General features: G+C 42.5%; 3 protein-coding genes across 8 annotated transcripts; 1 reads left to right on the forward strand and 2 right to left on the reverse strand.

The window, feature by feature from the left end:
- Positions 1–96: 96 nt before the first annotated feature.
- LOC6731322 (calcium uptake protein 1 homolog, mitochondrial) lies at positions 97–3382 on the forward strand. 5 transcript variants are annotated; one of them, XM_016179700.3, is made up of 9 exons: positions 97–512; positions 580–772; positions 1360–1522; positions 1631–1668; positions 1726–1840; positions 1896–2056; positions 2241–2249; positions 2466–2925; positions 2989–3382. In XM_016179700.3, the coding sequence occupies exons 1-9, from the start codon at positions 220–222 to the stop codon at positions 3141–3143; spliced, it is 1587 nt and encodes a 528-aa protein (XP_016023898.1). In that variant the 5' UTR covers positions 97–219; the 3' UTR covers positions 3144–3382. The 5 variants fall into 5 exon arrangements, with proteins under 5 accessions (XP_016023898.1, XP_016023899.1, XP_016023897.1 ...); XM_016179701.3 differs by lacking the exon at positions 1360–1522 and adding an exon at positions 1033–1192 and having other exon boundaries at positions 98–512; XM_016179699.3 differs by lacking the exons at positions 1360–1522; positions 2241–2249 and adding an exon at positions 1033–1192 and having other exon boundaries at positions 98–512.
- A 167-nt stretch (positions 3383–3549) lies between these two features.
- LOC6731323 (zinc finger protein 271) lies at positions 3550–8118 on the reverse strand. Of its 2 annotated transcripts, none has more exons than XM_016178804.3 (3): positions 7429–8118; positions 4687–5502; positions 3550–4621 (listed from the first exon to the last, which is right to left on the reverse strand). In XM_016178804.3, the coding sequence occupies exons 2-3, from the start codon at positions 5495–5497 to the stop codon at positions 3684–3686; spliced, it is 1749 nt and encodes a 582-aa protein (XP_016023903.1). In that variant the 5' UTR covers positions 5498–5502; positions 7429–8118; the 3' UTR covers positions 3550–3683. The 2 variants fall into 2 exon arrangements, with proteins under 2 accessions (XP_016023903.1, XP_016023902.1); XM_016178803.3 differs by lacking the exon at positions 7429–8118 and adding an exon at positions 5816–6013.
- Positions 8119–8373: 255 nt separating this feature from the next.
- LOC6731324 lies at positions 8374–12567 on the reverse strand. Its single transcript, XM_039291232.2, has 4 exons — positions 12550–12567; positions 12317–12436; positions 10415–11296; positions 8374–9974 (listed from the first exon to the last, which is right to left on the reverse strand). Exons 3-4 carry the CDS (start codon positions 11284–11286, stop codon positions 9326–9328), a joined length of 1521 nt encoding a protein of 506 aa, XP_039147166.1. The 5' UTR covers positions 11287–11296; positions 12317–12436; positions 12550–12567; the 3' UTR covers positions 8374–9325.
- Positions 12568–12880: the final 313 nt, after the last annotated feature.

The raw sequence follows: 12880 nt of genomic DNA on the forward strand, positions 1-12880 counted from the left end.
TTATTCAATTAATATTTTCTTGCTTGAAGTGTGGCATGTGGACAGAGTGCAGTGCAAAATGTTCTCAAACACCTGACATCAAAAGTAAACACAACACCGCAAGTTGGTATTTTCCAGATATACGAATACGGCAACACTAACGTATTTGCCAAAAAATGCGCATAAATATCGAAGTGAATTTAATAATATAGAAAAACCAAGTTAAATACGTTATCGAACATGTCTGTGGTGCGATTTCTGGTGACGCGCCAGGCCTTGGCTGCCTTAACCAGACCAAGGACCCTCAACATTATCCAAAATCCAGCCCAAATAGCCTTCGCCTCCACTTTGTGCAACCAAAATAGCAATCATATTGCCCAGGATCTGACCAAATCGAGTGCCAATTTAAGTCTGATGCAAACTAGGGGCCATAAACGTTTTGGTCATCAGGAGGAGAAGACGCCCAATGTGACAAAGTACTTCCACTTGTTCATCCTCAGTTTATTCTTCATTTCGGTACTGGACTGGGGCAAGTGAGTGAACTAACCAATAAAGTATTTTCAATCAAGTCCAAACTATTAAATTGGAATCTATTTTTAGAGTGAAGCGCCTGTTGCTGCCAAAAGTGGACGCAGATGCTGGACAACGTCCGTCATCGGCGGCCGGCGTCAATGGCGAGGATAAGTCATCCGAATCCGAATCGGAGGATAGCGACGACGAGGATGCAGGATCCGATCTGCACCTGCACGAGGGCAAGAAGATCCGCGAGAAAGTCGGTTTCCGCGAGAGGAAGGTATAAAGCTGCTTGGCGATGCTATAACTCTCTGCTTCTATAACTCTGTAAAAAGTTCCATTATATTTTGCTTAAATTCCGGTTTTCACAATGGATATTCCTAGTTGTGAAAACCGGAAAAATCGTAACTTTTCTTTTAATATATTTTAAACTTTCGTATATTATGTTAAACCAAATTCTTTGATTTTTACTGTTTCTTTTATGTTTGTGACGTCTTGTTTTTGACCCACCATCAAACACATTTAACACACACCGCGAAGATCATTGAGTATGAGAACCGAATCAGGCAGTTCTCCACCCCCGACAAGATTTTTCGTTATTTTGCCACCGTAAGACTGCAGGATGCGACCCAAACGATTGTCTGCATGACTCCCGAGGATTTCCTTCGCTCCATTTATCCGGGAATCAAGCAGCCAGATGGTAAATCACCCATTCAGTTATATATTTAGTTATTGGATTAACTTGAGTAAGGATATATTTTTTTCTATAGTTAGTTGTTTTGGTTGGCATAACTTACTTTTTATAATTTGAATTGATGCTCATAATTCCTGCCTTTTCGTAAGCTAAACTCACGTTGTTTGCCTTAGATAATTGAGTATGAGAACCGTATACGGCAGTTCTCCACGCCGGACAAAGTGTTTCGCTACTTTGCCACCATACAGGTGCCCGTGGCGGATGATCGGCATGAGGTCTACATGACTCCGACCGACTTTCTAACAAGCATGACGCCCGGCATGAAGCAGCCAGATGGTATGTGCAAGAAAAACCCAGGGAAAAGCTTTAGAAAGCCACTAGTTGTAGCACTCACTAACTTATATTATGATTAGAGAGCTCTGCAATAATAGCTATATCTTTTAGGTTTGGGTCTGGACCAATATCGTCGCTATGATCCCAAGGTGAGTCTTTAAATGCATTTGTAATATAAGTTAATAATTCCGACTTTCCCCTACTAGTCTGTTGGCGAGCAGCTTAATTTGCATCTGGAGAAGAACAGCATTTTTTACAAACTAGGCTCTTACGGACTGATCACATTCTCAGACTACATCTTCCTGCTCACAGTTCTCTCAAGTAAGTGATAAGTATACCCATTGAATACATTGCAATAACCACGTTTTCTTTAAAGTTTCCCGACGCCACTTTGAGATTGCCTTCCGCATGTTTGACTTGAACGGCGATGGTGACGTGGACTGCGAGGAATTCGAGATGGTGGCCACCTTGGTGAGACAGCAAACCAGCATGGGAACCCGACACCGCGATCACGCCAATACAGGGAACACTTTTAAGGTAATGAAACTCATTTGACCCAGATGTTAATCAATAAGAGTACCTCGAGCCGTACTAAATACGATATTCCTTGTGTATTTTTGTATATTCTCTGTCTTTTCGCTTTGACCCTATATATTGAACGCGTGTCTAAACTGTGTACATATCAAATCTTAACTTCCCTCTGTTTTTGACGTACTTACAGTCCTTGAAGGTACTTTGTGTGATAATGCTTATTGACTTCTTTTGGCTTTTCAAATTTTCTTTCGAAAACACCCAAACACAATCGCACTCAAGTTAAACTAAATCACATTTCACGTAGTTATTTCCACGATGCACCTGCTCCCATGTACACAATTTACTCCTCTTTATATCCAACTCTCTGATTCTTTGGAAATATTAATTGCTTAATTTTAAATTGTTTTCTCAGGGTGTGAACTCGGCTTTGATCACATATTTCTTTGGACCCAATATGGATGAAAAGCTGACGATTGAGAAGTTCCTGGATTTCCAGGAGCAACTGCAGAAGGAGATCTTGTCACTCGAATTCGAAAGAAAAGAACCCAATGATGAGGGGAATATAACAGAAGCAGATTTTGCAGAACTCCTACTGGCCTACGCTGGATATCCGTTAAAAAAGAAGCAGAAGAAGTTGAAAAGGGTTAAAAGGAGGTTTAGGGACCATGGCAAAGGCATCTCCAAACAGGACTATCTGGATTTCTTCCATTTTCTGAACAACATCAATGACGTGGATACTGCCCTGACTTTCTACCACATTGCCGGTGCCTCGATTGATCAACAAACATTGCAGCATGTGGCCAAAACGGTGGCCATGGTCAATCTTTCGGATCATGTGGTGGATGTGGTCTTTACCATCTTTGATGAGAATAGTAAGTTCGTTATTGAGTTTAATTATAATAACAATCTAAGTTCATTCATCAAACTTCTTTCAGATGACAACCAACTGAGCAACAAGGAGTTTATTTCGGTAATGAAGAATCGCGTGCAGCGCGGATTGGAGAAACCCAAAGACACAGGATTCCTAAAGATGATGCGATCGGTGTTTAAGTGCGCCAAGGAAACCAAGCCTGTGCTGCTGGACATCTAGAGATCGCCACTCCGTGAATTCTCCCGCTTCAAGCGCCCCAATCTTAGTCATTTTTTCCTACGCTTACGCTTTTTACTATTTATTTTTGTAGTTAACGTTTTACATAAATCGATTTTAGCTCAATCTTTGTAATTGTTCGACCCCCAGCAGGTTGACGACTTGCTTCTGTATATTTCACCGACTCTTGTGCACTTAACTCGTTTATTTTTTAATAAAAATATCATATTTATAAATAAGTACATCTTTAGGATTTTTCTGTAGCTCATCATTCAGTTCTTGGATTAGATTCTTGGATCTTGGATTCTTGGCGCACGTTACATTTTACATTTTAAAAGTGTATTATGCTTAAAAAAGAATATGAATGAATAAATTGATAGTGATATAAAACACTTTAAAAAGATATAAATACATTAATAAGGAATGTTTTAATGATCCTTAATAGCTAATTTATATGGGATATGGGATTTTCAATCCTCTTTATGCATTAAAAGAATCACCGAGAGTTTACAACTCCTGCTCAGTTAATAATAATTGTGGGTTCTATGCCACATCTACGTCATCCTGCTCCTCGTCCACCACATCATCAATGCTCATTCCGTACAACTCCAAGTCGTGTTTTTTAAGATGGGCCGTATAAGCATCCAACTCGGTGAATCGTTGCTGGCACTCGCAGCATTCAAGGCAATCTTCCACAGAACTGTCGCCATCATCGTCGCTCTCGTAAATGGACGATTTCCGACTACTCAGCTGATCCTGATGATTGTTCTTGTGATCCGAGTACTCCAGATAGTCCCTGAATTTGGAGGGACACCTCAGGCACTTGTACCAGCGATCCCTGACATGGGTGACCATGTGTTTCTTCAGCGTGGAGCACTCCCTAAAGGGTTTCCTGCACTTTGAGCAGCTAAACGGCTTCTCGCCAGTATGGATCATATAGTGGCGTTTAAGATTATGACGAGTTCCGAAGGGACGATGACACAAAGGACATGGATAAGATCTGCGAGTGCGATTCATGGACTTTCCAGCTACATTTCCATCGTTGCTCAAGGAAGATGAGGAGTTGGCACTGCTGCAGCTGCGAGGAAGTGGTGGGCGACTTGGCTGCGTGTGTGAAGGAACCTTTTCCGGTGGAGATTGAATGGGTGGAATTAAAGTAACCATTAAACTGGGTTGTGCTGCTACTTGTGGCTGCTTCTCTGCTTCTAGTGCCGCTTCCTCTATATCGTCATCATCCTCCTCCATCTCATCCGAATGTTCCTCCGCTGTTTTATCGCCCAGTTCCTCCGGTTGAGGTTTTACCATAAGATTCTTGCTTTCACAATCCGCACACCTTGTAGAGTCCTGCTCCAAAGGTGCTCCCAAGTGACATATCATGCAAATGAATTGTGGATCGTGCGAGTGCCTTCGTCGATGTTTTTTAAGGTCGCTGAACTCACGAAAACGTCGCTCACACAGATCACATGGGAATGGTCTTTCACCTGGGAAAAATTTAGTGAGAAGTGATCAGTGGACATATTGGAATATCTTATTTGAAGTTTCATACCTGTGTGGATCATCATATGACGTCTTAGATTGTAATTCGATTGCACTTTCTTCCCGCAGTCAGGACATTCGTACATATGCCTTCCCCTTCTGTTGGCACCTGGACGCCTCTTCACTAATCTCCTCGAGCCGGAAGATTTCCTCTTGATGACATTGTCTGTCTTCTGTTCCTCCTCCTGGTCGGAGGGCACGATGATCACCAGTTCCTGTGGTATCTGGTTCTGGGTTTCCTCCTGTCTCTGCTCATTCAGGACGCAGGTTACAGCGTTTGATGGAAGACTTACATCCTCCTCTACTTCACTATCTTCATCGTGATCACTATCACTCAGTTCGATTTCTGCGACAACCCTGTGCATCTGTCTGGGAATCAGTTCGATATCTGGAGTTACCCTCCTAATGAATGAATTCCAATGGGCTAGACTCCTGGCTGCGCTGATTATCAGACCACGAGGAGATTGAGCCTCCTCCTCATCCAATTCGATTACCACTTGGTCTCTTCGCTTTTCGGCCTCCCGTCTTTCCTTTTCTCTTTCCTCCCTTCTCTCCAGTTCCTTGATCCTTTTGATTTCCAACTCTTTTTCCCTCTGCTGCTGACCTATTTGCCAAAGGAAACTCTTGATTTTCGCGTCATCTATGGATATGAAGTTCTCCTCGGGCTCCTGGTACTCATATCTGACTGGATCGGGCGGTATTAACCCGCAGGCGGCGTCGCAGTTGGCGTCGCAGCAAGCGGAGGCAGAACAGCAGGGCAGCAGAGTGCAGTCCTTGCAGCAGTCCACGCAGGACGATGGTTTATTCAGAGCCAGCTCCATCAAATCTGCAACGTTACAATAAACAATTTAGTAAAGTTTTAGAAAGATTTGCACTATCATTGTGCTATCACCAAAAAACATTGCATACATGTAGGCGTGTTTTATATCAATCACATTCTTCTATGGGTAAGTCGGGACTTATCAGTATTTCGAATTTAAAATATCTAAATATCTCAACTTCAAGAAGCGTACAGCTTCGATAAGCACAACAAATTTTTCCAACCATAAAATAAAAATATATTATATGGCACTATATTTCTATCGATCACATTGAATAGCCATCGGTTAATATGAATCCTGGACAAGTCGCATACGAACCATTGATAACCCAGGAGATTCCGATCGAATGAATTCTGCGATTGCACACCCCTCTCTCCTCTCTCTCTCTCTTCACGAAGCTTCGCTCCTTTCTTTCGTTTTTTATCCGCAATTTGTGCGCTCGGCGCTGCGTCTGCCGTGCGAAGAAGTGAAGAAGAAACTGGATTCGCGATTCGCGATTTGCGGCTTGCCGAGCAGCAACCTCTCGGCAAAAACAACAAAACGCCGCAAAAGTCGAGCTTCGAGTTGACGCCGACTGCGCTGCTCGGCTTGTGAATCAGCGAAGCGAGCAGAGCAGCAGCAGCAACAACAACAACCATGTGGGCAGCGCTTAAGGCTTTTTTTGTGTGCACGAACGTGAGCCTTTAGCTCCCCTTTCCCACCACTGCCCCTTCGCCATTGGCGTGTTAACTTGATTTTTCTTCGGGCCACGCAAGAGCGAAATACGAAAAACAAAGAAAATGCCCCACAACAACAACAAGGGCAACAACAAAAACAATGCAATTACAGCCGGAGCAACAGGCGCAGCAGCAACAACAACAGCTCACGATTTTCAAGATTGCTCACAAGTGCAGGGGCGTAGGCAGGACACGAGAAGGGGTGAGGCTACCAGGAGTGGAAAGAATTCTGTACTAGTATACCAAAAAGTAAGGCATTCATAGCTATATATACTTGTTGCTTATCATAAGTATATAAAAACCACCTTTAATCTTTAATAAAATGCCAAAAAATAAGATAATTTGCTTTTTGTTAAATAGGAACGAGGAATAGGAATGTAGGATTAAAAATGTAAAGTTTATATTGTCGTTGGGGCAAATAACCCCCCTTCGACGCAAATACTTACGCCCGTGCAGAGTGGCGAAAAGAGAGCTGGAGAGTAATATGAAGGGGGAGGTGGTCGAGAGAGTGGGCGAGTGGGAGTACGGAAGCGTGGAGAGAGCGGGGTGGGAGGCGGTAGGTGGAGCGTCGAAAAGGGAGCAGCGTGACCAAAGCGTAAAAGGCAACAACAACGGCGTAGCCAGCGCCAACGCCGCTGCCAACGTCAACGTCGACGTCGAAAAAAAAAAAATTATTGACGTCCGAGCAGCAGCGCTAAAGTAAAACCGTGCGCCTTCAACTTTTTTCATTCGCAGTTGCTTTTCTTCTTATTTTTAGCTTTTTGTTGTTGGTTTCCTTTTTATGCATGTATATATATATGTACCTTCGTACATACATCTATTTTAGTAATTGACTTTAATTATTGGCCGTTTCTTTGGAAATTTTCCATTTTCAGTGCGATCTTCGGTGAAGTGCTCAATAAATGCCTGAAAACCCCGCGATCGTTTTTTATGGAGTGTTAAAAAGTGGCTTACAGGTGGAAAATTACCAATATTCGCGTTTTGTTTGGTATAAGCCTACTAGAAGTTTTCGATTTTGAAAAACGTACGTTTTCTAAGTTTAATTGCTTTGTAAATAGGTTTCTCATCCTTCATCCTGTGATTTAAAAAATTATTAATTTCTTATAACAATTAAAAGATAATCTTATATTTAAACTGGTTTATTATTATACGTAAATTGGGGACCTACATATTCCCAATAACTTACCATGTTTAAACAGGAAAAGACAAACTCACCTCTATATATTCTCGCATCCGACTTATCTACATATATTCACATACATATGTCATGTATATAATATCTTTTGCGTCACTTTTGGGTGCCTAGGATAGCGTGTTTTCTTCTAATTGGTATTCCATTGGCGTGGGTAGTGGGGTTCTGCCCCTGTGATATATGGAGCCAGGTCCCCAGATCCGCTTCGAATGCTTTGGGCTAGGCTCCCGATTGCTTTGGTCTCTCGGTCTCGGAATATTGGCGATCGTGACTGCAGCGCTTAGTTATCTTATTTTGTTTCTTTTTTTTTTTTTTTTGCTATAAAACTCGTTTGTATCGGATCCACTCACACGTCCACAAACGCCCACTCGACTTCGTCCGTGTGGAATCGGCCTGGTTTATCGGTCTCGGTCGGTCTCGGTCCCTGGCTTCTATCTTCTGGTCTGCGGGATTGCTTGGTCCGTGTTCGAGGCACGAGCAACTGGCCATGTGCATTGTGTCCTATCTGTGTGGGGAAACCAGTATGTCGCTGTTTGCGAATGGGGATTGGGGATTGGGGAGCAATGCTCGGCTTCTCATTCCCCAGGTGTTCGAACTTTTCGGTGCGTGTGTGTGCATATCGTATGTGTGGATACTTAATCGAGCTTGCAGGTGCTTCACGTGGCTGGCACGATATCACGCTGGGCGACGTTATTCTAGTTGTGTACATTATTAAGTTATTAATATAATAATATATTATATACCTGCTCCTAAAATTTATAAAGTAAAGAATATTATAATAGAAGGATTTGTGCATTTTCTATCTGAATTATACTGATTTGAATAGGCACTGTCTTGCTTTAGATTTAGTATCTTAAATATAAACCTACAAAAAAGGTCAAGTTCACTGCCCCTGAGATACTTTTTACTTATGTCCGTCCCTATTTACAATCTAGTTAAACCTTAAACCAACCAATGAAAACAAACAATTTGCTCAATTGAAAAAATGTGTAATATGCAATTCTTTTGTTTTGGATCCTTTTTAAGTATAACTTTTTTCCTCAAACTATGTAAATTCGCTTAAGATAATTAGAATCGGATCGTAAATCTATATAATATATGTGTTACTATATCAGTAGGGTTTTGGGGGATACGCACAGATATCCGCTCTAAATTGGATCACATTATAGGCAATATAATGCTGGATATATTATTACACATAAGCATAGAGGAAACATATTTGGCAAAATTGGGGTTTTGTTCCTAAAATCTAGGGTGAGGTGGCGACTAAAAACAAAACTAATGTACGTCGATTATTAACCGAAACATTGGAAATGGAAAACATTCTATAACACAAAGATCGGGCAAATAAACTCTGGCTATATATAGTATAGTGAAACTTAGGCTAACATATTAAAACCGATTGTTTCTGTTTCGATATGCAAGATGGTTTAGAACTTCAGACAAACAACTTAACTATGTACAACAAAGCTACGATCTAAAGTTAAGCAAGTCGGAGGATCTTTTCAAACCCCCAACTTAAGCGTGTGTGTAATTGGTTATTTCGGGTCGATTTTCTTAAACAAAAATCAAAGTACCACTAATTTATCTGTTGTCTCTTCCAGGAAGATTTGCTTTGAACACTGTGGGAAATATACATTTTAAACCATTTTTAAACCTTTACATATTACACCAAAGGTATTCTTAATTCAAATTTCTTTGTAAAAAATATTGCTTCTGGTTTTTATAACAAAACCTTTGGTTGAGTTCTAGAACTTAAAAATGATCAAGCTATGCAAGATTATTGGAAAATATTTTCTAAAGCATTCAAAACAAATCAGCTAAAGTGCAGCAGGGATTAACTTTTGGCTCCTGAGATTATAAGCATTTCTTAGCATTTCCTAAAATCGACCCCTAAGCTAAGTTAATCTGTGTATGGTTTTAAAGCTTTTGCGGCACATCTTTGCTGACGGCTCCCGTTCGCTCGTGATTGACCACAAACTTCTTGGCGCCCGACAATCCCTGCTTGTTGATGTAGAAGCTCTTTTGGGCCAGCGGCGAACCACCGCAATCGGAATCGACCACCAGGCGATTCAGGAAAGTGGCAGCCGTCTTGGCACCACTGTCGCAGGAGGATGACTCTATGCTTATGGTGGAGCATCCACCGATCGATGAGGTCTCACTTTTGGCATCGTCCATCAGAGTGGCATCATCCACCAGGTCGTTGACCAGCACCTGCGTACTGGACGATGTAGTGGACAGTATGGAAGAGGTGCGACTGCGGCAGGAGTGCGTCTCGGATTCGGGTATCGAGATGCCCTCGTCGATGCTTTGGCTCTGACTGCCCCCGGAAACGAGGCACATGGCTGCCTCCAAATTGGGACCGCTGCCAACTCCGCCGGGCGAGGCGGAAACGGGCGACGGACATCCCGAGCTGCTGCTATTGTTATTTATTCCACTTCCGCTCACCGAATTGCTTGTGCACAGCTTCGAGATGAACAACTTGGGCGTGAGGCGGCCATCAAAGGTTCCGGAATCGGGACTGGGACACACCGACGAGGGCGATTGACACACCGGTGAGGAGCCGCGACTGAAATGATAAGGGAAAGTGATGGATAAGCTTGAAAACATAGATAAATGTTCGTACTAGCATCTAATTTTACATTTAGTCTAATCATTCAGCAAGTAACACAATTACTTGCACATATACTGTTGCCTATCTAATATAATCAAATTAATGCTACTCGTACCACAAAGCTATTATTTATAGCCGCTTCAACAACTGCAACTTGGCCGAAAATATCTAAATTTAATTTTACAAGAGGCCCAAAGTAATATAATTTTAGACTTCAAGCAAATTCGATCTAAAATACTATCAAAACTGATGTTTTAGGTGCAATAAACCTTATTTCACTGAGTACAAATAGTTGAGGTGACTAATTTTCGAAAATCAACCCACTAAGGGCTAGTTACTTAAATTGAGACCACCCAGAATTACTTAGGTTCAAAATCTATTACTCAATATCTTACCTTTCCGTGAACATCTTCTTCACAGGCGGAGGGGAGTACACGCTCCAGTTGCTTCCCTGAGTGGGATTATCGTCCAGCTCAAATTTTCTCTTCACGGGTCCCAGCTGGGATGGCCTCATGGCAATGGGAGACATCGACCGCCTGGTGGCGAAAGTGCGTCTCGTGGGCGACGGGGAGTATGGTAATCTCATGCCCGCGCGATTGTTTGTGGGACTGGGACTGGAACAGCTGGTGGTGCCGGTGGGTGGCAGGCTGACCTGCAGGGGATTGGAGAACTCGTCCGATTTGCACGACCAGTTCTCGGCCACCAGCGTGAGATCCTCCCAGCTCTGCGAGATTTGTATTTCCCGATGAACTTCCCGCTCATGGTTGACCTCCCGGCTGTTCAGGTCTGCGCACTCCTCCTGCCGCAGCTGCGAAACTCGCGGCGTGAGGCAGAGAGTGGCTCCATTGGCTGCCGTGGTCAGTGGACTGTAGCTGGCCGAATACCTTCTGGCTCGAGGTGTGAATATATTGAAGACGGGAGCCGGCGAAACCTCCCTGGAATTGGGCTGCGATCGTATGTGTATGTTCTTGCCGAAGCAATCGATGGATGGGGCATTCGGCATCTGGATATCCACCACCTGTTGGCTCTTCTTGGGCGTCTGCTCGTGCTCCTTGGCCGCCAGAGCAGCCGCTGCGGCTGCGCGTGTGGTCATCGGGGTCTTTCCCGATTTGCCCGCCGGCGGAGTCCGGATTATTGGCACACTGAGGCAGCGTTTGAGGGTCTTGGAGCTGCCACTCGGTGGCGGCGGATCCAGCGTGTCCATGGGCACTGTCGAGGGGTTCTCCTGCTGCTTCTCCTCGGCGCTCGCTTTCGTCTCCGATTCCATTGGCGTTTATCTAAAAATAGCAAGTGTTTACTTCTTGGTTCCCAGGGTTATTTTTATACCCTTGCTGAGGGTATGGCTAAATTGGGTAGCAGCTGTAATGCAGTATCAAGTGTTTACTGGGTGCATCTGCAGTCAGATGTCTTTGATCTTTCGCAGCCTTTCGGTTTTGAAACTCTGGATTTGGGGTATCTAAATGAATATGGTATGTGGTTGCTTAAGTCTGGAATGTTTACGTGGGAAATGGGTAAATGTATATACGTATGTATATAGTGTTTGTTGGATTAGGAACACCTTATTTATATACATTTTAAACTATACTGTTGTATCTGTTCCCAAATTCAGAAAATGTAAGTTGTGTACCCTAAAAACGGTAAGCGATCTTTGATGATATGATATGATGATGCGTAATACACGTTGGTATCTATTTGGCACTCATATTCGCAATGGTAAATTTCGAAATATTAAATTCTTATTTATGATGAGTGTCACTCAAAATTATTATAAATAATTCTTTCCGGTTTGATTACAAATTGCAGATCTACGATAAGCTGCGATCATACCAAACGGTAATCTCTTCGTTGAATTCTAAGAAGTATTTAATGAGTTTGGAAAAGAATCTAATGGTTTTCCATGGACTTATAATTCAAATGCATCACTATATCCTTTCGCTCCAAAAGGAAAGATCGGTCATCAAGACAGTTCCAAGATCCGGCGTGTCAAAAAAGCATTTCCTAGCATTTTTCCACAACAATTTCGAAGATTCTTAAGGTGCCTGAGAATTTCCCGATTTTCCGCAGGACTTCAAGGCGCAGTAGCAGCGCAGCCGGCGTCGCTGCCGCCGCGGGCGGTGCGACTGTCTATTTTTTTTCACCCACGAAGTGCGTTTGCAACTTTTGGCAGCCACTTTTCACGCGTTAAATGCCACTTGCCCTTTGAAATTACTGCAGATTTAGCTTCGCCAAATCGTGAAGAACACTTGGCACTACCTTAAGTTGGCCAGAAAGAGTTGCAATAGGCCTAAAATACTTACAAAATTATGTCCTGTGATTGTAATTTTCAGCTACCAGTTTAGTTTTTTTATAGTGTTGACAAGCGAAAAAATGCGAGTGACCGCATACACGATTCGGCAGTATGACACACGGAGCAATGACTGAAATATTGAATTTATTTAAAAATCAACCAGTTCAACGACTACTTATACATTCACATAAAACGTATTATTTAAAGAAAGTTCAGGGTTCTAGTGCCAATGATAGAGATTACTTGATTTTTCTCCAATCAGCTGGTATTTGGCCTGCGGCATTTCTGTTGCCTCATGCGGCGCTCGTCGTGCATCTCTGTGTGCGTACGCTGTGCAACACTAAGCGCGCGCAATTTAAATTTACTCGCTGCTACTGCAAAGTGGAAGTTACTTTTTGATAAATTCAAAAACTGCGTTGCAGATTTTAATAAATTAATATGTACTCAAATGCTAAATTTGTATGATTATCCATTTTATTGTTTACTTGTGAGGTTATAAGAACCTCACAATGAAATATTTTTAAAAACAATTTTATTAAAATCGATTCTTACCCATTGAACTACAACCAAAATC

The sequence above is a fragment of the Drosophila simulans genome, chromosome 2L (genome assembly GCF_016746395.2).
Source record: "Drosophila simulans strain w501 chromosome 2L, Prin_Dsim_3.1, whole genome shotgun sequence".
NCBI lineage: Eukaryota > Metazoa > Arthropoda > Insecta > Diptera > Drosophilidae > Drosophila > Drosophila simulans.